General features: G+C 30.1%; 1 protein-coding gene across 1 annotated transcript in view; it reads right to left on the bottom strand.

The window, feature by feature from the left end:
* Positions 1 to 25,785, bottom strand: part of LOC145258040 (sodium- and chloride-dependent glycine transporter 2-like) — a 74,607-nt gene that overhangs the window by 11,025 nt on the left and 37,797 nt on the right. Inside the window, exons 5-11 of the mRNA XM_080115764.1 lie at positions 21,701 to 21,837; positions 17,771 to 17,814; positions 16,594 to 16,728; positions 13,525 to 13,628; positions 12,393 to 12,517; positions 5,444 to 5,556; positions 4,313 to 4,444 (exon numbers count right to left, since the gene is read on the bottom strand). Coding sequence (XP_079971890.1) covers positions 4,313 to 4,444; positions 5,444 to 5,556; positions 12,393 to 12,517; positions 13,525 to 13,628; positions 16,594 to 16,728; positions 17,771 to 17,814; positions 21,701 to 21,837 — 790 coding nt within the window. The remainder of the gene's footprint in view (positions 1 to 4,312; positions 4,445 to 5,443; positions 5,557 to 12,392; positions 12,518 to 13,524; positions 13,629 to 16,593; positions 16,729 to 17,770; positions 17,815 to 21,700; positions 21,838 to 25,785) is intronic.

Below are 25,785 nucleotides of genomic sequence, written 5' to 3'. Positions count from 1 at the left end.
AATCTTTCTGTAAAAAAATATTCTTAAACCTCTATAAATGTTTCATGCTTTTTAAATTATATTCTGCTACATTTTAATACACTCTTTCTGTACAAAAAATATTCTTGAACCTCTACAAATGTTTCACGTTTTAAAATAATATTTTAATACATTTTTATACAATCTGTCTGTACAAAAAATATTCTTAAAACTCTATAAATGTTTAATGTTTGTTTAATTATATTTTGCTACATTTTTTATACAATCTTTCTGTACAAAACATATTCTTAAACCTCTATAAATGTTTCATGTTTGTTAAATTATATTTTGCTACATTGTTTTATACAATCTGTCTGTACAAAAATTATTCTTAAAACTCTACAAATGTTTCACGTTTTAAAATAATATTTTAATACATTTTTATACAATCTGTCTGTACAAAAAATATTCTTAAAACTCTATAAATGTTTAATGTTTGTTAAATTATATTTTGCTACATTTTTTATACAATCTTTCTGTACAAAACATATTCTTAAACCTCTATAAATGTTTCATGTTTGTTAAATTATATTTTGCTACATTGTTTTATACAATCTGTCTGTACAAAAAATATTCTTAAAACTCTATAAATGTTTCATGTTTGTTAAATTATATTTTGCTACATTTTTATACAATCTTTCTGTAAAAAAATATTCTTAAACCTCTATAAATGTTTCATGTTTGTAAAATTATATTTTGCTACATTTTTATACAATCTTTCTGTACAAAAATATTCTTAAACCTCTATAAATGTTTCATGTTTTTTAAATTATGTTTTGATAAAGTGTTATACAATCTTTTTGTACAAAAAATTCTTAAAACTCTATAAATGTTTCATGTTTGTTAAATTATATTTTTATACATTTTTATACAATCTTTCTGTACAAAAAATATTCTTGAACCTCTATAAATGTTTCATGTTTGTTAAATTATATTTTGCTACATTTTTATACACTCTTTCTGTACAAAAAATTATTCTTAAACTTCTATAAATGTTTTATGTTGTTAAAATTATATTTTGCTACATTTTTATACAATCTTTCTGTAAAAAAATATTCTTAAAACTCTATAAATGTTTCATGTTTGTTAAATTATATTTTGCTACATTTTTATATAATTTTTCTGTACAAAAAACTCTATAACTATAAATGTTTCATGTTTTTAAAATTATATTTTGCTACATTTTTATACAATCTTTCTGTAAAAAATGTTTTTAAACCTCTATAAATGTTTCATGTTTGTTAAATTATATTTTGATACATTTTTTATACAATCTTTCTTTACAAAAAATATTCTTAAACCTCTATAAATGTTTCATGTATGTTAAATTATATTTTGCTACATTGTTTTATGCAATCTTTCTGTACAAATAAATATTCTTGAACGTCTATAAATGTTTCATATTTGTTAAATTATATTTTGCTACATTTTTATACAATCTTTATGTACAAAAATATTCTTAAAACTCTATAAATGTTTCATGTTTGTTAAATTATATTTTGATACATTTTTATACAATTTTTTTTACAAAAATATTCTTAAACCTCTATAAATGTTTCATGCTTTTTAAATTATGTTTTGATACATTGTTATACAATCTTTCTGTACAAAAAATATTCTTAAAACTCTATAAATGTTTCATGTTTGTTAAATTATATTTTGATAAATTTTTATACAATCTTTCTGTACAAAAATATTCTTGAACCTCTATAAATGTTTCATGTTTGTTAAATTATATTTTGCTACATTTTTATACAATCTTTCTGTACAAAAAAACTCCATAACTATAAAGTTTTCATGTTTGTTAAATTATATTTTGATACATTTTTATACAATCTTTCTGTACAAAATATTCTTAAACCTCTATAAATGTTTCATGTTTGTTAAATTATATTTTGCTACATTGTTTTATACAATCTTTCTGTACAAAAAATGTATTCTTAAAACTCTATAAATGTTTAATGTTTGTTAAATTATATTTTGCTACATTTTTATACAATCTTTCTGTACAAAAAATATTCTTAAACCTCTATAAATGTTTCATGTTTGTTAAATTATATTTTGCTTCATTGTTTTATACAATCTTTCTGTACAAAAAATATTCTTAAACCTCTATAAATGTTTCATGTTTGTTAAATTATATTTTGCTACATTTTTATACAATCTCTCCGTACAAAAATATTCTTAAACCTCTATAAATATTTCATGTTTGTTAAATTATATTTTGCTACATTTTTATACAATCTTTCTGTACAAAAATATTCTTGAACCTCTATAAATGTGTCATATTTGTTAAATTATATTTTGCTACATTTTTTATACAATCTTTCTGTATAAAAAATATTCTTAAACCTTTACAAATGTTTCATGTTTGTTAAATTATATTCTGCTACATTGTTTTATACAATCTTTCTGTACAAAACATATTCTTAAACCTCTATAAATGTTTCATGTTTGTTAAATTATATTTTGATACATTTTTATACAATCTTTCTGTAAAAAATATTCTTAAAACTCTATAAATGTTTCATGTTTGTTAAATTATATTTTGCTACATTTTTATACAATCTTTCTGTACAAAAAACTCTATAACTATAAATGTTTCATGTTTTTAAAATTATATTTTGCTACATTTTTATACAATCTTTCTGTACAAAAAATATTCCTAAATCTCTATAAATGTTTCATGTTTGTTAAATTATATTTTGCTACATTTTTATACAATCTTTCTGTACAAAAAATATTCTTAAAAACAATCTATGTTTCGTGTTTTTATCATATTCATTATTTTATTTTCAGTTATTAATTACTTATTTCTCTTACGAAGAACATAAGTCAATAACTCGTGTTACTAATATGTCACTGACATGCAGAAGTGCCAATATTTTTGATAATATTTCAAATAAAACGGATAAAAATATTTTAATATTCATAATAGAATATTTTAAATAACATTTCAAATGGAACGGAAAGAAAATTATTTTAAGTAATACTAGCTAGACGTCCAGTGTCACCCGGTCGTACAATACGCTTTAACATGATATCTTAATTGATGCAGATTGCGTATGTATTATTATAGAATCACTCATCTATTAAATATTATATATTACGAGGAATAATTTGCCCGGTGGACTAATTAGCAAATAAATAAATAAATAAAAAAATAAAAAATAATGATAATTTCATTTATCAAATTCCGTCTGTGTTTGTTTACAATATCACGTCAGCTGATATTTGGGCTTGACGATGAATGCGCTGGAATAGTCACTTCAGATTAATGCTTAGTTTTAAAATCTGCAAACGAAGAAATGATTTGCGGCGATTTTAAATGATACCTCCACTTTTATCCTTAATTGAAAGCGGGACTATTCGATCTGTAGTCGAATGCTCTACCACTCCAGATGCTATGTCTCCAGATGACAATAAATAAATCTTTTTTTTCGAATAAGAAATGATTTGCTGAGATTTTATTATCTCACTTGGCTGGTGTTTCGTAAAACATTTCCCTGTAAAAATTCTCCTTTTTTTTATCTATAAATATCGATAATCGATAATCGAAAAAATCCGATGAAAGAAGGAACAGGCGATTTTGATTAAAGTTAACGCCTTACACAGCCTAAAATCACGAGTGAAATTGAGAAATCTTACTACCGCACAAGCAGAAAGTCCCGACTCATAAAACCAACAGTAGGTTCTTTGAAATGACAGGGGCACGTTCGAAATGAATGTCTCTGTTTAGAGCACAACTGAAACTTGATGCTTGATATCTGCATTTTAAACTTTAATTCAGGCCATTATATAAAAATAATGTTAAAAATCAAGAGTACGTTCTTTTCGATTTAATCTAAATACGAAACCTCGGAATTGTAGAGCTAATCCTCAACTCTTTTCCTTTACCAAATATGGCGACATACACCTGGAGAAAGTCTGAACATTAGGGTTGAGTTACTGAAAAAAAAAGTATCACTCTTTTTTTTAAATACTCACAAACGCCTATTAAGTCTAGTTTGTTTTAAGAATTTACAGTTGGTTACTGATGGAATATAGCCTTAACCTTTTTTTGTTATAAATAGTTTAGAAATAATATAGCACTCAAGATGAGAACATTAATCCGATTAATCCAAATAATACAAGTACTTATGGATTTGTTTAAAAATCCGGTTTTGGCTGATTTTTCGGGGGGAGGGGGAACGAACTTTTGATAAAACAAATTCTTTCAATGCAATGAGATTTGATGAAATAGTGTTGTCAGCGTGTGACATTGGCTGTTACAAACCAGTCACTTAATCCTTACCTGAGTCACACAAGGGATTCCAAATAGAAATGACATAATGCATATTACTCCTGTCACAAGGATCTTCCTGTTATCTAATTTTTCTGGGAATGAGTCACTCAGTGAAGTTAGTAGAACTTGAACGTGAACAAACTATAAAAAAATAAAAAATAAGATAAAATCAATCTTACTATAATGAATACATTGTGTCCGTCTCTTAGCGACTTTATGTCACATTTATAAAATTACGGGCGACTATATTTTTTTTCGGAAAGCGAAAATCAGAATTTTGTGAAAATGGCGAGAGCCGATTTACGAGTGACTTCCAATAAGTTTCCAGACTTTTTTTTGTACAGTAAAACTAAGGTTAGATCTCGATCTCGTGAGAATCCGTTGCTTCTGTCGAAAGTTTTAGGCAGACATACATACATGCATTTAAATAAACAGGTAACATTTATATTATAGACTAGCCTGGGTGCCCGGCGTTGCCCGGCGTTGCCCGGATGTTTGTAGGTGTGTGTTAAGCAAAAAAAAAAAAAAGAAGAGTTGTAGTTAGCAGGCAGGCTCGAACCCGTGACGCGAAGGCGGAAAAGAAAGTGGAGGTGTGCGTAAAAGTATTGCTTGAGCAAAAAACAACAACAACAACAACAAAAAATATGCAAAATTGCAAGCGTAAAAAAAAGTGGTAGTAGGCAGAAAAACTCGAACGCGTACCGCGAAGGAGGAAAAGAAAATGAAAAAGAAAACGTAACGCGTTAGCTGTTGCGTCCATCGCCAAACACGAAACAACGAAGGCTTAAATTAAGACTAGACAATCGAAAAGAGGCGCTGACTTTCGAAAATATCGGCGGAAATAGCGACCCCTCTCTGTAGAAAAGTGCCTAGTTAAGAGTGAAGGAATTAATAATTTGGGCCCATTTTTCGTTATTTGTCGTCCAAAGGGTCGACGTTCAAAATGATTCCGATCTTGTGAAACTCCGTCGCCTCTATCGAAAGCTTTTGCAAGACATACATACATAAATACATACATACATTTAAACAGACTTGGGCCCTTTATATTATAGATGATATAGATGTTTTACTATATTTATTTCTCTGTAGTTGGTGTTATGTTATTTCATTTATTTTTTATAATTTTGAGCTTTGCCTTACCTGACTGTCCATTCCAACAAGGAGCAACATAATAAAGAATATGGAAGACCAAAGCTGAGCGAAAGGTAATGTGGACAAAGCCTCTGGATAAACAACGAACGCAACACCAGGACCTGCGGAAATAAAACAAGAAAAACGAACCCACAGCATAATATAGTCTTTATTTACGTATAACCACGCCACACACACACACACACACACACACACACACACACACACACACACACACACACATATATATATATATATAACTACTTCATTTACTCACATAAAATTAATATACGAAAGTATAGATTTATGCGTAAACTTTAAGTATTTACTTCAAAAGTTCTCAATACGTAGGTAGAGCTAGTTAGTAATTTATAAAATATATATGGCGATTAAGCTACACTGAATATTCGGCGTTTCATCCACTCTAGGATTTCTCAGAGCTCTTTAAACATGTTTTAATTATGTATAAGCCTGAGGAATCCTAGAGTGGATGAAACGCCGAATATTCAGTGTAGCTTAATCGTCATATATATTTTATAAATTACTATATATATATATATATATATATATATATATATATATATATATATATATATATAAAGGTTTTTGTGGTACAAAATTTTATTAAGGTTTTATAAAGGATAAGTGGAGTCATTATTAGAATTTGGAGGAAGATCGATGCGGGGAGAAAAAAATAAGTAGACATGAAAAATAGTCAAAAGTCTATTCGACTAAAATAAATAAATAAAAAAAAGAACCTCGTGGTACCTTTGGTCCGACACTTATCAAGAGACTAGCGGGGGGGGGGGTACCCGGCGTTGCCCGAGTGTTTGGAGGTGTGTGTGGTCGGTGGCGGTGGGGGGTGTTAATGAACACATAAGCGAAGTAAAAAAGGAAAAACTTATCTGAAAAAAATGAAGCGGGGGAAGGGGTACCCGGACGGTGGCGGCGGTTATAAAAACATAATATTAAGTAAAGAAAAACACAAAAAAACTAACGTAAGGCAGACAAACGATGTTAAATGTAAAAATCTGAAAAACAAAAACAAAAAAAAAACAGAAAAACGCACGTTAAAAATTCTGAAAAATAAAAATAAAAAAAACAAACACGTGAAAAATGGCTTAAATAAGCACGTTTCAATATTAAAATTTAAAAAATCGGTGGGTACCCGGGTGTTTTTGAGTGTGTGTGGTGGGTCGGGGGTGGGGGTGGGGGTGTTAATGAAAACCTAAGAATACGCGAAATAAAAAAAAGAAGAAAAATGAACGTTACGTGAAAAATGGCTTCAATAACCCTGCTTCACTATTAAAATTTAAAAAACCAAAAAAAGACATCTCACACCACGATTAAAACCCAAAACCAACTGAGCTAACACGACGTACACGAAATTGTGTCAGTTATTCAAATATTTAAACTAAATCAGGTTATGACGTCATCTGTCGCATGTGTAGAGCCGATCTCGTCATGAGAGGACGGTTTTTGCTGACCCATCCCTCTCTGTAGAAAAGTGTCGATTTCAGGGTGAAAAAAAATTAACGTTTTTGGCCAATTTTTCGATATTTGTCGGGCGAAGGATGGTTCTTTCATATGAGACCAAATTTGTGAATTTTTGTTCTGTCTGTCGAAAGTTTTTAGCAGACACACAAACATACACGCACACATACATGCATACATACACACACATACATACATTTTCGCTTTTATATTTATGGAAGATTATGACGGCAGCGATTAAAATAAAAATATATACATAATTGAAAATGGTGAAACAAACAATAAAAAACTACACGGGGTGAATTAAATGAATGAATAACCCGTGATATATGGCCCATATTTCAGAACCTAGGGCGAAAAAAATAAAAAATAAAAAAAACGTAACTTGCTTGCAGATAAGTGCAGAAACAAGAAATAATGACGGAATGTAGGCATTTTTTTCTTAATAAATTAGAGCTCTTTAAACATTTTGTAATTATGTATAAATTGTTTTATTTTAATCGCTGCCGACGTAATCTCTTGACAAGTGTTGGATGAAAGGTACCTCAAGGTTCTTATTTATATATTTATTTATTTATTATTATTTCATTACAAATAGACAATCAATTAACTCACATTTCATCATTTTTAATAATTCTTGGATTTGTTACTAATTTCGACAATCATATTTCATAATTTTAACTCGCATTATCGCCCCCCCCACGAAAATAATAACTTTGATAAATTGTCTGCGTCGATTATTTTATTACAAACATACCAATCAATTAACTCACATTGCATCATTTTTCATAATTCTTGGATATGTTACTAATTTCGAAAATCATTTTTCAGAATCTTAACCTACATTATCGCCCACGACCTTATGAAAATAATGACTTTTATATATTGTCTGGGCAGATTATTTAGTTATAAACGCATTAATCAATTAACTCACATTGCATCATTTTTCATAATTCTAGGATATGTTAATAATTTCAAAAATCATTTCTCATAATTTTAATCTACATTCTCGCCCCCCTCCTTATACAAAAATAATCACTTTGATATATTGTCTGGGCTGATTATTTCATTACAAACACACCAATCGATTAATTCACATTTCATTATTTTTCATGATTCTTGGATATGTTACTAATTTCGACAATCATTTTGAATATTTGTAACCCACGTTATCGCCTACCCTCTTACTGAAATAATAACTTTGATATAGTGTCTGGGCTGATTAATTCATTACAAATAGACAATTAATCAACTCACATTTCATCATTTTTCATTATTCTTGGAGGTGTTACTAATTCCGACAATCATTTTTCATAATTTTAACCCACATTATACCCCCTCCCCCTTACGAAAATAATAACTTTGATATATTGTCTGGTTTGATTATTTCATAAAAAACATCAATCAATTAACTCACATTTAATCATTTTTCATAATTTCTGAATATGATACTAATTTGACAATCATTTGTCATAATTTAAACCCACATCATCGCCATATTAAAATGGTTTTCTAAATTTTAACTTTATTATTTCAGCACAGTCTGTATTCTTATTTAATAAATTGTTAGGTGAAAGTACAAAATAGTTTTAAAAACCTCCCCTCCCTTTGTTAAGATTGGTTTTCTAAATAACTTTAATATTACAGCACGGTCCTTATTCTGCATATTAGGTTTTATTTATAAAATTGTTAGGCGAAGATACCTTCCTTTCTCCATATTAAGAATAGCTTTCTAAATAGTAACAGCACGGTCCATATCCTTTGTGCCATTGTCTAATTTTTAAATTTGTTAAATAAAAGTACAGAATAGTTAAAAACATACGCTCCCTATATTAATACTGTCTTTCTGAATAATAACGCTATTATTTAAGCACGGTCCGTATTCCGAACGTTAGTCCCGCCCCCCTCTTTTAAAAATATATATGAAATAAAGTAAGTATGCAATCGTAAATTGCTTAAACCATTTCAAAAACTGATTCCATATCACCCCATCACTTAAAAATAGATATGAAATAAATAAAATTTGAGATCATAAACTGCTTCAGCCGATTCCGGGCCTGACTCCGTATCCCCACTCAGCCCTTCCTTTAAAATATATGCAAAATAAAGTATTTTTGAGATCGTAAACTGCTTTAGCCATTTTCTGGGATTAACTCCATACCCCCCATTCTTAAATATATATTCTGAGTCGATTATTTTGTATCTTTGCTTTGCTTTTGTTTTTGTTTTTTAAGGAGGAGATATGCCTGGTAGGAAACTATATTACGCTTACTTGGCCTTTTTGCTAAGATCAAAGTGTAGTATCTGTTCTGGTGCAGCATTTCAGCGATCTCATCTCACCCACGCCATTTGTTTTTAAGGAGATAATGCCTGGTGAAAACAACTTGGTTATTTGGTCTTTATGACCGAGACAATTATTCATAGAGGAAAGTAGAAAAGAATAAAAAACATAGCCTACCCTATCCATATTAAGAATGGCTTTCTAAATAATAACGCTATTATTTCAGCACGGTCCGTATTTCAGTTTGTAATTTAATAAATTGTTAGGTGAAAGTTCAGAATACTTTGAAAAATACCTTTTCCTCACCATATTAAGAATGGCTTTCTAAATGTTATTATTTCAGCACGGTTCGTATTCCGTGTATTATCCCAACCCATCTTAAAATATATATGAAATACATATGATATCGTAAAATAAAAGATAGATAGGCTTACAAATTCAAAACCGCGAATAAAATTTACGTATTATTTCATTCTTTTTTATTAATACAAAAAAATGAGTTGGTACTTTCAGTTAGAATTTAAATCAAAACATCTAGAGTTCCAGCCTAATGTTGTGTTCTCTATTAAGTGTGCGCATGCGTATGACCGCAAAAAATGTCTGCTCGTAGTTAATGTACATTTTATTTACTTACCCCTCCCCATAACCACCTACAAACACCCGGGCAACGCCGGGTACCCCCCGCTAGTCTATAATATAAATTCAACTATCTGTTTAAATGTATGTATTTTGTATGTCTGCCTAAAACTTTCCACAGAGGAACAGATTTTCACAAGATTGGTATCATTTTGAAGCGCTATGTCTCGGAAGACAAATATTGAAAAATTGGCCAAAACCATTAATTCTTTCACCCTCAACTGGGCAGTTTTCTACAAGGAGGGGTCGATTTTTGCGAGCCATTCTTGCAAGTCATCATATCAGTTGGATTGTCTTTGACTAATTTTAATGTCCCGAATTCCTGGTGGTGTCACGGAGCAGAGGTAAGACGTCAGATTTTCTTTCACTTTCTTTCTCGCCTTTGCGTCACATGTTAGAGTCTGACTGCCTACTACCGCTTTTTTTTTGCTCAACATACACCTCCAAATACCTGGACAACGCCAGACACCCAGGCTAGTATTATAACAGAGAGTTTGATCTGTTTATTTAAAATTCCAAACTGGGTTTGATGTAGGATGTGTGTTTTCCATCCTATTAAATCTTTTTTGTGTTATTTAATTTATAAACATTGTAAATTGTTTATCTTATTGGACCAAAATGAACATGGAAGGAAAAGAGAGAGTATAGAAGAATAAGGAAGAGGCTAAATCTAAAAAGAGAAAGAGAAAAAGGCAGTATAGGAGAAGAGAGAGAGAGAGGTACGAAAGACGTTTAGTACACGAGCTAGCAAGTTGGCTGGTGACCTCGGTCAACGACCCATTTTATGACCCTTGTTAGTAACTAAGCAACAAAGAAATAAAAGAGAGGGATAAGAAATGTACAGAGAAGAGAGAAAGAGAGCGCGAGAGAAAGGAGAAAAGAGACATTTTCGGTACAGATACCGCTGGGACTTTGCGCCGAATGGCCGTGTAAAATTCCCACCAAACAGCGACAGAGAAGCGAAACGGCTTTAAACTGTCAAAGGAGGCAATGCCTGGGAAAAATTCCATATCAGCTGCGAAAGATGGTGACGTCGGCATCGATAAACGGCGAACTTTACAAATATATGCTTTAATCCGGACGGACGGATATTAAAGACATTTATTTTAACCAACCACTTGAAACAAAAGAAAAAAAGAGAAAAGAAAAATTAAATCAGTAAGTCGTCTTCGTGAATATCTCTCTCGTATACGAGATAACGAATTCATTTTGCCATTATTTTGTTTGGACTGAAGTATTCTTTTGCAAGGTGTACCGAATTCAGGGCACATGTGTTTTAATGTTCATTGTTTTTCATGAATGTCTTTTATCATTTTTATGTTCGAATTCGTAATAGTGTGTGTGTGTATATATATATATATATATATATATATATATATATATATATATATATATATGAACAAATGATTAATAAAACATGTTAAAAACATCTTGAAAAAGAGTTAAAACATATTTAATTTTAAAAAGGAAGCATAAGATAAGTGGATAGTCCTTTATCCGCGGAGTTTCGAAGAAATACTCTCCTTCTCATCAGAGGGCAGGAATTAGCAAAATGCAAGATCGGATTTTGAATGTAAAAGTATTTAATGAAACTACAAGTAAGTCACAGATCTTACTTGGTTAAAAAAAGGGTGAGGTAAGGAGAATAGGAGGTAAAAGAAAAAATGAAAAAAAAGGACTAAGGACTATCCACTTATCTTGTGCTTCTTTTTAAAATTAAATATGTTTTTAACTCTTTTTCAAGATGTTTTTAGCATGTTTTATTAATCATTTGTTCATATTATAAGCTCTATTACCTTTCCGGTTTTATTGAGCTTTTACATCTGGCTGAGATTACTTTACTTGTAAATATTAACTCTTTAATATTTATAGTATATTTTTAGTTTACCATTTTGATTACCTTGGAAAACTTATTTTAATTTTTATTTCTTATATATATATATATATATATATATATACATACATATATACATATATATATATATATATATATGTATATATATGTATGTATATATGTATGTATATACATATGTATGTATATATATGTATGTATATGAATATATATGTATATATGTTTATATATATTTATATATATACATTATACATATATATATGTATATATATGTATGTATATATATACGTATACATATGTATATATATGTTTAAATATGTATATATATGTATATGTATATATGTATGTATATACATATTTAGGTATATATATATGTATATATATGTATGTATATACATATGTATGTATATATATGTATATATACATATATATACATATATATACATATATATGGATATATATATACATATATATACATATATACATATATACATATATATATGCATGTATGTATATGTATGTATATATGTATATATATATGTATCTATATATCTATATATATGTATATATCTCTATATATATGTATATATATATATATGTATATGTATATATATATATATATATATATATATATATATATATATGTATATATATATATATGGGTGTTTAGTTAATAAGTACATAAAATATCTCACCTTGAGTTATTGTCTGACTGATATCAGTATTACTAATATGAGCCATGTACCCAATAACACTAAATGTTATTAGTCCAGCAAACCAACTTGTTAATCCATCGATTACAGGGATAATCATTGCGTCCCTAAAAATGAAAAAAAAATCTCTAAAAGGATTTGTGCGCGCGCGCGTGTGTGTGTGTGTGAGAGAGAGAGAGACTCGAAAACAGCTAGGCCGATTTTTTATGAAATTTCACGATAGGATGTATTTTCTTTCGTTTCGACGGACGCTGAAGATTTATGTTGGAATAATTCATCCCAAAAGGGTTAACCCCTTATAATAAAACCATTGGTACGTCTCGCTAATATGTAATGCATCAGTTTTTAAATAATTCGTATTAAGCTCTTACATTAGCGATCAAGCAGTTTATTTCTTTTCACTAAATCCTCTCTCTGTCTGTCTGTCTCTCTCTCTCTCACACACACATACACTAATATATATATATATATATATATATATATATATATATATATATATATATATATAAGTCATTCACATACAGTACTGTTTCACTGTATCAAAACTCATCGGTGCAGCTAGACCAGATTGCAAAAAGTCAATATTCCAATCATTTATTTGTATATGCTCAATTATAAATTAAAGGATTGGTACGAATAAAAGGTGAAATATAATTAAATATGCATATTTTCGAAGGGCAGATAACCTCTCCCTTTAAAGCACCCAGGGAGTGAAAAAAAAAACACACACACACCTCAAATCGTTTATAAAAATAAATAAATAAACACTCGTTGCTCGTTTTAATGGTACTACTCCCGTCTTCGCTCTTCAACCTTTTTAGTTAAAAAATAGGAGGCTTTACTTTTTGAACGACATTCGGATATTATATTTGTGCTTCCTCTGTCTAAATATCTGCCCGGAATTTAATTGAAAACAAAGACCTATATTAAGTTCAAATGTAGCGTTTAATCGAATTAAATTTTACAAGTAATGCCATTCCGGTAGTTACTTTATATGCTAGCGTCTCATAGCCGGCGTTGCCCGAGAATTAAATTAATGTTGCTCTAATAATACATGTGTGATAGCAGCGATATTATTCATTTATTATTCGAATACACATCGTATTTTAATTACCTTTGAAAGTTGTTATGAAAATTATTATAACTGGATAATGTTACCAAGCAACCTCCACCAAGTCCAACGGAATAAAATATTTGGACAGCAGCATCTTTCCACACCTGAAAAAAAAAGCAGTCACAGGAAATTAATTTAAAACTACATTCTTAATATTATTCTTTTTAATTATACATTTTTTAGGTTACTAAAAATGTAGTTTTTAACATTAATTTAAGTTCTTATAAATCAGCTTGAAACTAGCGGAACCTGTGGAAATTCCACAGCGGCATCTTTCATGTATAATATATTGCTGCTGGGTACTCTATGGACATTCAGCTTGAATGGAGGCCCCGCGATATTATTGTAGCTCTTTTGTTCAAACTATAAAAGTATTTATCTAAGTAATCTGGATAATGTAGTATCAGAATATATCTCATTATTTTAGTTTATCTCCAATATCCTTATAGGAGTCTGTGAATATTCCCCTTTGTATGAACTCCCGGCGCGAACGGAGACCTCACGAAATCATTATACCATCTTTAGACAGAACAGATACTACAGTCAGATCCTAGCCAGAAGACCAAGAAGGTATATTTTAGTTTCACGTACGGCCCCAAAAAGCGGCATTATTTTTTAAATTTTATTTTATTTTAATTTTTTTTTATATTGCGTCTTCGGTGATCGGGAGATCCTATTTATTAAAAACCAGGATAGAAGGTAATAACATATTACGAACATTAAATGCACGTATCTATATACAAATAATGTAATGTTCGTAGTATGGTATCATCTTCTATCCTTCGTTTTAATACATAGGATCTCCCGATCACCGAAGACGCAATGTAAAAAAAAAAAAATAAAATAAAATAAATAATAAAATTTTAAAAATGATGTCGCTTTTGTACGTAATACTTAAATATACCTTCTTGTTATATAATTTGCAATTTATTGGAATAATTTATAATTTGAAAACAGTTACACATACGTACGTACGTTAAAGGCACTGAGATATTAATATGTAGATAGAAGATTTGTTTTTACCTCTTATTTTAATGTCGGTTTTGTTACTGAAGCTCATCGATGAGAAACGGTGCCATAAGTGCACAAGTGAGATATATGTTCCAGCACTGATTTGCAACAGGATTGTGTATATTCTGTTAACCATGCTGATTTTTTTTTTCGTATTTGTTTTTCTTCCGGGAACCAGCAACAAAGAAAAGAAGATCAAGAAGGTCAACACTGATTCTGGAATATTTCGAGGTTTTCCTTCTTCTAGACAAATTGCACTACCAAGGGTTTAGAGTCTACTTTATCCAACTATTTCACTCGTAGTTAAGTTCGGCGAGATATTGGGTCATTCATACCTTATCTACTAGTGATACTACTTAGAGAAATAGAATTTACAGCCACTCCCGCTTAAAAACGCATTTCTTAATATTCACCTATCCAAATACTGATCTAATTTAACGTACGTTAACTTTGGTGATTTAACGCGAATAGGTTATTCAACGTGATATAGACGTTTATCTCAGAAATATTGCGTTTTTGAAATTGTAAATTACGTGATTCGCAAAGGCTTCTATGATGTTGCTAGTCTCAGTTTTTTCTACAAATACTATATGGCATGTGTTTCCCAGAATTTATTCCTGCTTCCTTTGTTCCAGCTCGTTTGACTAGCTCTTTGATTAAAGTATTCAGCAACAATTCAGTTGGTTGGTTGGTTGTTTTTTGTTTTATGGCATATCAACCCTTTTCAGATTATTTAATGCCGAATCCAAAGATTTTTAAGAAAAATTTTTTAATAGAATATATTTGTTGTTTTCAAGTCCGTTTCTATTTAACCCATAGTTGGAACTCTAACAGGTACTACCACTCCGGGTCAGAGTGGACCTGGGTGCAATGGCAATTAAAGGGTAGCTCCACACTTCCCAAAGCCCGCAATCTGGGGCCTCACCACTGGATATAGTTTAAGGTCATATTCAGGGCCCAACAATTCAGTAATTATTTTTTACTTACGGAAGACTACTTCAGTTTTTTCCATTTCGGCATCATATAATAAATTAATCCATCAATTTGCTGCTTTAATTCTTCATTGTAATGCACCTTTCTATTCCAGCAGCTTCCTTCCAAGGGCCACAAGGTTGTGGAACTGTCTTCCTGCTCACAGTTTTCCTTCTATCTACAGACTTGGTCTTTTCATGGTCAATAGGCATCTTCTGTCTTTACAGTAACCAGCGTGCGTTCTTGTTAACTTCTTGCATTAAGTGGCTTCATGCCTTGTCTCGAGCGATTTCCATAAAAAGCATGTTAATTAAGAATCTGGCAAGAAAAAATAATTTGAGATTATATTACACGGTGGAGATGACTTAACAAGTTGTCCTATACTGTGACTTGATAAATGTTTGATAAGTGCATTATTATCAGCGCTGAGGATGATTGTCTCATAGTCAACTGTATCTTCAGTTTACCATCTTAGATTTTAAACGCACCGGTTGATTTGCAAATAACTGCTCTCAGATAAGGAACAACATCCGTATTATTTGGATTCTTCGGATCACTTTTCGCATCCTCAGTGCTATTTTCACAACGTTTCGGTTGATGTAACCTTCGATATTCTTCAGTTGTGTCTTGTTGAACTCGGGAACCTTTCTATCAAACTCGGGAATCTTTCTGTTGAACTCGTGGATCTTTCTGTCAAACTCGGTAATCTGCACGAAGTCGGAAGAATTCCAATTATACGAACAATCAATCCATATCTCCCCAAACATTCAGAAACGTAATGAAAAACATTTTTATTACTATTCCTTTGTTTATTAAATTGTTCCGAAAAGTGGCAAAACGTTATTGCTCTTTAAGAATACCAGAGAGCGAATGTGCTTCCAGAAGTCATGGTAGTAACCGTAGCAAATGCTCCCGTCTTCGCTGCAACTCATCGAGAAAGAGGAAAAGCATGGCGGAAGTCAGCTTTGTTCTCATTCGCATCTGACACAAACTTCCCTCGACTTGGCCGTAGAAAGGACTGACAACTCACCCCACGCTCCCTAATTATAGTATTCAAACAACAATTCAGTAATTAATTTTACTTACGGAAAACTGCTTCAGTTTTTCCCATTTCGGCATCATATAATAAATTAATCCATCTTTTGAACCTGGTAAAGTAACGACACGACCGAGAAGTATTGCCAGTAGCACATAAGGTACGGTGGCAGTCACATACACAACCTGAAATAGAAAATTCCGAAAAGGAATATTACATATTTTAAAACACATTGGAACGTTATATTAACACCAGAACAACTTTATTAGATGAGGAGACGTGCGCTTATTATGGTATATGCTAGAGTCAATTATACCTAAAGGTTTTGATTTCGATTCTATATAATCGTTTAAATTACAACCGTTTTAAAACAATTATGTATTCTTTTCAGAACGTTAAATGCAAGATGAAAAAAAATAGCAAATTTGTACATTTTTCTTATTTCAATTAAAGCTAGGCCGAAAAAGCTGCTGAAGCAGCTCGCCATATCAACGAAACTTTTGGTCCCAGGAACCAGTACTGGACGCACAGCAAAATGGTGGTTTAAGAAATTTCGTGGCGGCGACGAGAGTCTTGGAGATAATGAGCGTAGCGGTTGGCCATCAGATGTGGACAACGATGAATTAAGAGCCTTAGTGGAAGAGACTCCGCGCACAACTGTTCAAGAACTTGCTTCTGAATTAGACGTATTGTATACGACGATTTCCAAGCACTCAAGAGAGATTGGAAAGACAAAAAACTTGATAAATTGCGGCCTCACGAATTGAACGACAACCGAAAGAAACGCCTTTATGAAGTATCATCTTCCCTTCTTCTATGGAACAAGTATGCCCCATTTCTCAACCAGGTTGTGACATGATGAGAAGTTGGTTCTTTACGACAACTGGCGACGCTCAACTCAGTGGTTAAACGCCGACGAAGCTCCACGACACTTTCTCAAGCCAGAGTGGCATCAAAAGAAGGTCATGTTGACTACTTGGCGGTCTGCGACTCGGTCTTATCTATTACAGTTTTTTGAATGCAGACGAAACCATTACGACGGGGAAGTACTGCTACCAAATAGATAAACTTCATCAGAAACTTCGACAACAATACCCAGCATTAGTTAACAGAAAAGGCCCAATTATCCTCCACGAGAATGCCCAACCACAGGTTGTTAAACTAACCCTGAAGAAGTTGAACGAATTGGGTTACGAAACTCTGCCTCCTCCGCCGTACTCTACAAACCTCCCACCTACCGACTACCACGTTTAAAAGATCTCGACAACTTTCTGCGTGAGAAATGCTTAAAAAACCTAAGCGATATCAAAAACATCTTCAGCGACTTCAGCGATTTCATCGCCATCAGAAGGCAAGATTTTTAATTGGCATAAATACACTTGTTTTGCGTTGGCAAAGTGTGTTGATTCTGATGGTGCTTATTTCTATGAATAATTTTTGTTTGAACGAAGATATGTTCATCTGAACTTAAAAGTTAAAAGTTAAAAACCGCGAGAACTTTCTTGTTAATCTGTATATATGTATGCATATATATATATATATATATATATATATATATATATATATATATATATATATATATGTGTGTGTGTGTGTGTGTGTGTGTGTGTGTGTGTGTGTGTGTGTGTGTATTGGGTATATTTAGGCAGCATTTTATCGTTTAAACAAATGTTATTGAAGAGCGCGGAAATGTTTTATTATCTTCCTTTTCATCTCCAATCTCCGAGTAGTTTTCTTTGTGTTTTTTTCTAAATTTATATGTTGGATCCATAGCGAGCGCTTTCGACAGAGATACTTCATCAATTTAAGGCATGTTGTTTTGTAGAAATTATGTTTTTCATCTTCCTAATTATATATATATATATATATATATATATATATATATATATATATATATATATATATATATATATTTATCACGGTCACGGGATGACTTATTATGAATTAGGTGGCCGGAGGGTTTTTTTAATTATAATATATTAATTTATTATATATATATATATATATATATATATATATATATATATATATATATATATATGTATATATATATATATATATATTAAGTAATGTGATTGATAATTTAAAATTTAAAAATCAAATTATAATTAAATTAAAAATCCGTTTCATAAGAAGGAACAACAACAAAATCAATTATCTGTACGATCGTTTCGGAAAACAGTGCTTTGTATTGTGGTAGACATCAAGTTACGGACAATAATTATTACACATAGTTTTTTAATAAGCAAGGTCTCCTTGTCAGCAAATTTTGAAGGGTTTTTGTTAAATTTAAAGCCCCCCATAGATATAATAAAATTTTCAATAAGAACACAATCAAAGTCTCTTACTCTACTATGCCTAACCTTCATCAAAAAATAATTAGCTCTAATAATAAGAAAATTAATAAGCTACAAAATACACCTATACAAAATACATCAGACTGTAACTGTAGAAGAAAAAATAAATGTCCTCTACAAGGCTCATGTAAAATTAAAAATGTTATCTATAGCTGCACAGTATCAAAAAACGTAAATCTACATGAATCTATTAACAGCCATACTTAACTACCAGATTAAATGACACCAACTTAAACCAATCTACCGATCAATTACAAACCAACCCACCATATAATAATCCAGCACCAGACTTAACGGAAAATAATTACAATAAGCAAGAGGCAATATATTATTGTTCCACATCTGGCCTAATAAAACATAGAATTTCAACGCACAAACATTCTTTTAAAAATAACTCTCTGTCAAACCAAACTACTCTATCCAACTATATTTGGCAACTAAAAAATAGCAATATTTCTTTCAACTTAAAATGGCGAGTAATTGAGTCTTGCAAACCATATAAACCAGGAGATAAATTCTGTGCACTATGTACAAAAGAGACCTTAAAAATTTTAAAATACGAAGATATAAAAAATGCAACCACACTATTAAATTCAAGACAGGAACTAATATTCACATGCAGTCATAAACGTTGGTTTAAATTTAATAAATATAAACCACCTTAAATCATTAAAAATTACTTATTAGTAAAAATAGATTAAAATTTTTTTTTAATAAATTAAGTTTGACTAATTATCCCCCTTGCGCCCTTAATAAAAGAAAATATGATTAATTATCCCCCTTACATTATGTAATTACACAAACAACATTCGAAATATAAACCGTAGCGTCTTTAAATCAAAAGTACGCTAACGGAAATAATTTATTGTACGGGCGTCCCCCTTTTTGCAATTCATCATTCAATAAGGTGAAAAGCTATAGCAAACATATATATGAGTATTTTAACCATAGTTCCTGATTTCAAAAGGCGAAAAATTAAAAGGTCAAAATTTTGTACCTATATTTTTATGTATATACCTGTATATCTATTTATATGTATATATGTGTCTATTTTTTCATATATATGCATGTATATATTTGTAATGTTGTACTTAAAGCAAATTTATAATTGAAATTCAAATCTATATTTTACTCTATTTCTTTTCTATCTGTAACCCATATTAATTTCCTTATCAATTTTAAATCCAGACCTTTTATTTTAATTTTTTTCAGATACATCTGCCTTACTTTTAATGCTAGGTTTATTTATGGTGTCTTTTAAATTTAATAAAAACCCTTCAAATTTTGCTGACGAGGAGACCTTGCTTATTAAAAAACTATATGTAATAATTATTGTCCGTAACTTGATGTCTACCACAATAAAAAGCACTGTTTTCCGAAACGATCGTACAGATAATTGATTTTGTTGTTGTTCCTTCTTATGAAACGGATTTTTAATTTAATTATAATTTGATTTTTAAATTTTAAATTATCAATCACTATCTAATAAGGTTTATAAACATTATGAGTGATGTTTATAAACATTATAAGTAATGTTTATAAACATTGTAAGTAACGTTTATAAACATTATGAGTGATGTTTATAAACATTATAAGTAATGTTTATAAACATTATAAGTGATGTTTATAAAAATTATACGTGATGTTTATAAACATAATAAGTGATGTTTATAAACATTATAAGTGATGTTTATAAACATTATAAGTGATGTTTATAAACATTATAAGTGATGTTTATAAACATTATAGGTAATGTTTATAAACATTATAAGTGATGTTTATAAACGTTATAAGTTATGTTTATAAACATTATAAGTTATGTTTATAAACATTACTTATAATATTATGACTGATGTTTATAAACATTATGAGTGATGTTTATAAACATTTTAAGTGATGTTTATAAACATTATAATTAAACTTTATAAACATTGTAAGTAATGTTTATAAACATTATAAGTAATATTTATAAACATTATAAGTAAAACTTATAAACATTGTAAGTAATTTTATAAACATTATAATAAACTTTATAAACATTATAAGTAAAATATATAAGCATTATAAGTAAAGTTTCAAAATATTATAAGTAAGTTTATAAACATTATGAGTGATGTTTATAAACATTGTAATTAAAATTTATGAACAATATAAGTAAAGTTTATAAATATTATAAGTGATGTTTATAAATATTATAAGTGATTTTTATAAACATCATAAATAGAGTTTATACACATTATGAGTGATGTTTATGAACATTATAAATAAAATTTATAAAAGTTATAAGTAAAGTTTATAAACATTATAAGTGATGTTTATAAACATTATAAGTGATGTTTATAAACATTATAAGTAAAGTTTATAAACATTATAATAATGTTTATAAACATTATAAGTGATGTTTATAAACATTATAAGTAAAGTTTATAAACATTATAATAATAATTATAAGTAAATTTTATAAACATTACAAGTAAAGTTTGTAAACATTTTAAGTAAAGTTTATAAACATTTTAATAAATGTTTATAAACATTCTAAATTAAGTTTATAAACATTATAAGTAAAGTTCATAAACATTTTAAGTAAAGTTTATAAACATTATAGGTAATATTTATAAACATTATATGTGATGTTTATAAACATTATAAGTAAAGTTTATAAACAGTATAAACAAAGTTTATACACAGTATAAATAAAGTTTATAAACATTACAAGTAAAGTTTATAAACATTACAAGTAAAGTTTATAAAAATTATAAGTAAAATAACATAAGTAAATAATATATAAATAAAAAAATACTTTCCTTTCCCGATGTTTTGATTCCTTTGGATAAAGCGAAAAATATAAGTATCCATGAAATGACAAAGCACAATAACAACGGGTATTGAATGCCGCCCAGGTTTTCAACTCCATCAGTGATTCCCAATACATGATGCCTTTAAGAAAACGATAAATAAATAAATAAAAAACAATGGATTAATTAGTATTTAGTAATTTTAGATTCTTTTCTTTTTTTTACATATAAGACAGGAAATATTCTGTTAACTTCAGTTTGTGTCAACCATAAGTTACCGACTGATCTTAATTCATCAGAAAAACTTCAGTATTAATTCTTTATAATCAGTGCTTCTGTGCGTGTATTGTTTTTAGTTTTCCTCCTTTGAAGAGTCTAACGCTGAGTATGGGTTAGCCAAACCAGCTGTCAACATTGTCCTGCTTTTTATTGAAACCAACGGAGAGCTCTTTTTAGTATCCTCGTTGTTCTCTTAAGTGGAATTGTCTGGATCTCTTTTGCACTTGATTCTCCAGGAATATTAGTTAGGTAAGACTTCAGGTTCTTCTTCATAAGTCCTATGCCACCTATAATAACTGGTATGATTGATATCTCTCTAAGATTCTAGTTTCTTTTCATATCATACATGAAACCCTGATATTTGGTTTGTTTCTCTCTTTCAGCTCCGTTCAAACCACCATCATTAGGGACATTCACTTCAACCAAGTTTGCAACTCTCTCTGACTTATTCCATATAACTATGTCAGGTTTTCAAGGTAGGTGGCTGTAGGGATTACATGGTCGTAGTGTATGATATATAAGTCATTTCCAACTGTTCTTTCAGCTTGATGTTCCCAGGAGTTGCTGCTACATTGGATGTTTAATTTTTTACAGATGTTCCAGTGGAAGTACTTACATACTCCATCATGTCTCGCTGTATAGTAGCCGTTCCCCAAAAGAACCTTGCAAATTGATACCAGATGACTCATGTTTCCCAATTCCGTGTGGCAGAATTTGCATTTGTTGTCATTAGTAAGTCCTGCAACCTTCTTGAATGCATTGGTCATCCATCCCTGGTCTTGAGCAGCCATTATAACTCTTTCCTGATCGTGGTGGAGAGCTCTCCTCTTGAGCCAGTCCAAGGAACCGTCTTTGTCTGTGTATTCCTGGGAGAGGTCCCTCAGAAAATACTTTGCACGCTAGTGTTGGTCCCACGCTTGAAGGTTCTTCTTTTGGAAGGTCTCGGTATATTTCTGTCGACTCTTTCTTGCTATTTTCGTCGCAGGCTTGTTCAATGTTTTTGCCTCATCTGTGAGACAGCCCTGACCAAAATGTTTTGCCAGATGAGTGACTGATGTTGCTCTGCTGGCTATTGTCTCTTGATGTTCATATACTATTGAGATGTGTATGTGTGTGTATTAGTGTGAATAATGTTTTAGTGTGAATATAAGTTTTTTTTAAGCATTCCTCGCAAATAAGTATGTAGGTATTTATGAAGGTGATCGCAAGGCAGAAAACCGGAATGGGTAATAAAAACATCGAAGACAACATTTTGTGGATAAACATCTTCACAATAATCTATTTATTTTGTGATAGATCTTTCTGTATTATGTTGGTAAATATGAGAATCACCGGTAATATTATGGCGGCTGGTGAGAAATATTTTGATATTTCGGGAAGAAGTTCCCCTTCTCAAAAAGAGTAAAAAATTTCAATCCGCCTAAAGGAAATAAAAATCTCCAGGATTGTTGCCACTCTTAAAATAGGGCTGTACAAAGATAACAGGATCACACACGTAAACATCTAACAGAAATTATAAACATTGTATATGTATTTAAAAAAAAATCAAGTTAATTCTTGTTACCTATCTAGTTTCTACCTATCTACCTACTATTATATCAATGGAACTTTGGGTGTGTGTGTAGGGGGGGAGATTCGTTCCCTATGGAATCCGAAACGGCTGGGACGATTTTCATAAAATTTATCACAAATGTACTTTATGTATCTGACGATAGGTTTTGTACCCGGATATCTTCGGTAAGTATCGATAATCGAAAAAATCCGATCAAAGAAGAAACAGGTGATTTTGACCAAAGTTAACACCTTATACAGCCTAACATCACAAGTGCATTTGAGAAGTTTTATTACCACGTAAGCAGAAGGGCCCGGCATATAAAATTAATAGCAGGTTCTTTGATATGACAGAGGCGCATTAGAAATGAATGTTCCTGTTTAGAGCACAATTGAACTATGATACTTGATCTTTTCATTTTAAACTTAAATTCAAACCATTACTACCGCACAACCAGTAAGATCAGGCATATACAATCAACAGTGTTTTTTTTTGGTATGACAGGAGCGTATTCGAAATAAATGTTTCTGATTAGAGCACAATTGAAGCATGATACTTGACCTTTTCATTTTAAACTTTAATGGAAGCCATTATATATAAAAATACTTATATAAAATCAACACTAGGTTCTCTACAGTGCAATGTAGACTTCAATGCCGTGTGGACTAATTTTCGGATTCTTAATCATGCCCAAATGCATTTTATTTCCTTTTAGTGGATGGATATTTGCTATTTCTTCTGATGAGTTAAGGGCAAAAAAGATTCATTGATTCATATAATAATTAAGTGAATGATGCTGTGCTACAAAACAAATACTGTAAATGTCAACTGAATTAAAGGAATTAATTGTAAGATGGTCAACATCATGAAATTTGGAATGTAGACTTTTGTTATTCATTTATTATATGCTCTGTAATTACATTGAGCTTCTTAAATAGGGATAGTTATATTTAAAAAAGAAATATAAGTGAATAAAAAATATTTCCACAGACACACACATATATATATATATATATATATATATATATATATATATATATATATATATATATGTGGGGGGGGGCGTGTGTGGGGGGCTCCTCACAGGCTAAGGAATGAGGGTGGAGGGTTATATGTTTTGGCTTCGATTCCTGATATGGCACACAAGTTATATATATGTTTTAGCTTTGATCTCACTACCATACATAAGGTTCAATGAAATAATCGATCGCGAATTATCTCTATAATAATAAATACATAATCTGCATGAATTAAAATATCATATTTAAGCGTATATTACGATTGGGCAACGCCAGGCGGCCTTCTAGTCCAGATTAAAACTGAAAATAAATTACCTCAACGAGGAATAATAATAGCATTTCGCCCAATATTATTCAAATCCCCCCCTCTCTCTCTCTCTCTCTCTCTCTCTCTCTCTCTCTCTCTCTCTCTCTATATATATATATATATATATATATATATATATATATATATATATATATAATATTTTTATTTATATAGATAAATATTAGATAGTCGATACACTGACCATGCTAATGTTTGGGACAAATTGGTTTGCAAGAAAGCAAAAGTCATTCATCAGGCGACGTAAAAAGTTTTTTTGCCACCGAAGGCATCTGGTTCAAAAATGGAAAAAGTGAAATAATAATAATAATTATATATATATATATATATATATATATATATATATATATATATATATATATTAATTCATTTACCTTCTCATTGGTCGCCTTTTTCGGAATTTTTTTCTCTGCTGGATTCCTTTCTTTCCAAAAAACAAAACAAAAACATAACTATATATATATATATATATATATATATATATATATATATATATATATATATATATATATATATATATATATATATATTATCAGGTGGTTTGAAACCGACGGTACCGATGACTTGTCCCATGTAAACTTTCTGTATATATATATATATATATATATATATATATATATATATATATATATATATATATATAGTGGCGTTCGTGTGTCTGTGTGTACAACTCCCAATGACCAAAAAGGTCATATGTGTGTACACCTCTCCTGGTCAAAAAATATTAACGCCTATGATAGGATACTTCTGTCAATGGAGATATTACATTTTATACATAATTTCTATATATAGCATTCTTCAAACCACATCTACATTGATTAAGGTACAGTCATTAGCATATCACATTAAATTAAATTTATTTAAATAATTAGCTTGATGATATTACTTATTCGACATAATAGCTTTGTTTTAACT

This window comes from Euprymna scolopes, chromosome 33, assembly GCF_053919585.1.
Source record: "Euprymna scolopes isolate OS-2025 chromosome 33, ASM5391958v1, whole genome shotgun sequence".
Taxonomy (NCBI): domain Eukaryota; kingdom Metazoa; phylum Mollusca; class Cephalopoda; order Sepiida; family Sepiolidae; genus Euprymna; species Euprymna scolopes.
The sequence above is the reverse complement of the archived record's forward strand: the minus strand, read 5'-3'. Positions and strand labels throughout refer to the sequence as shown.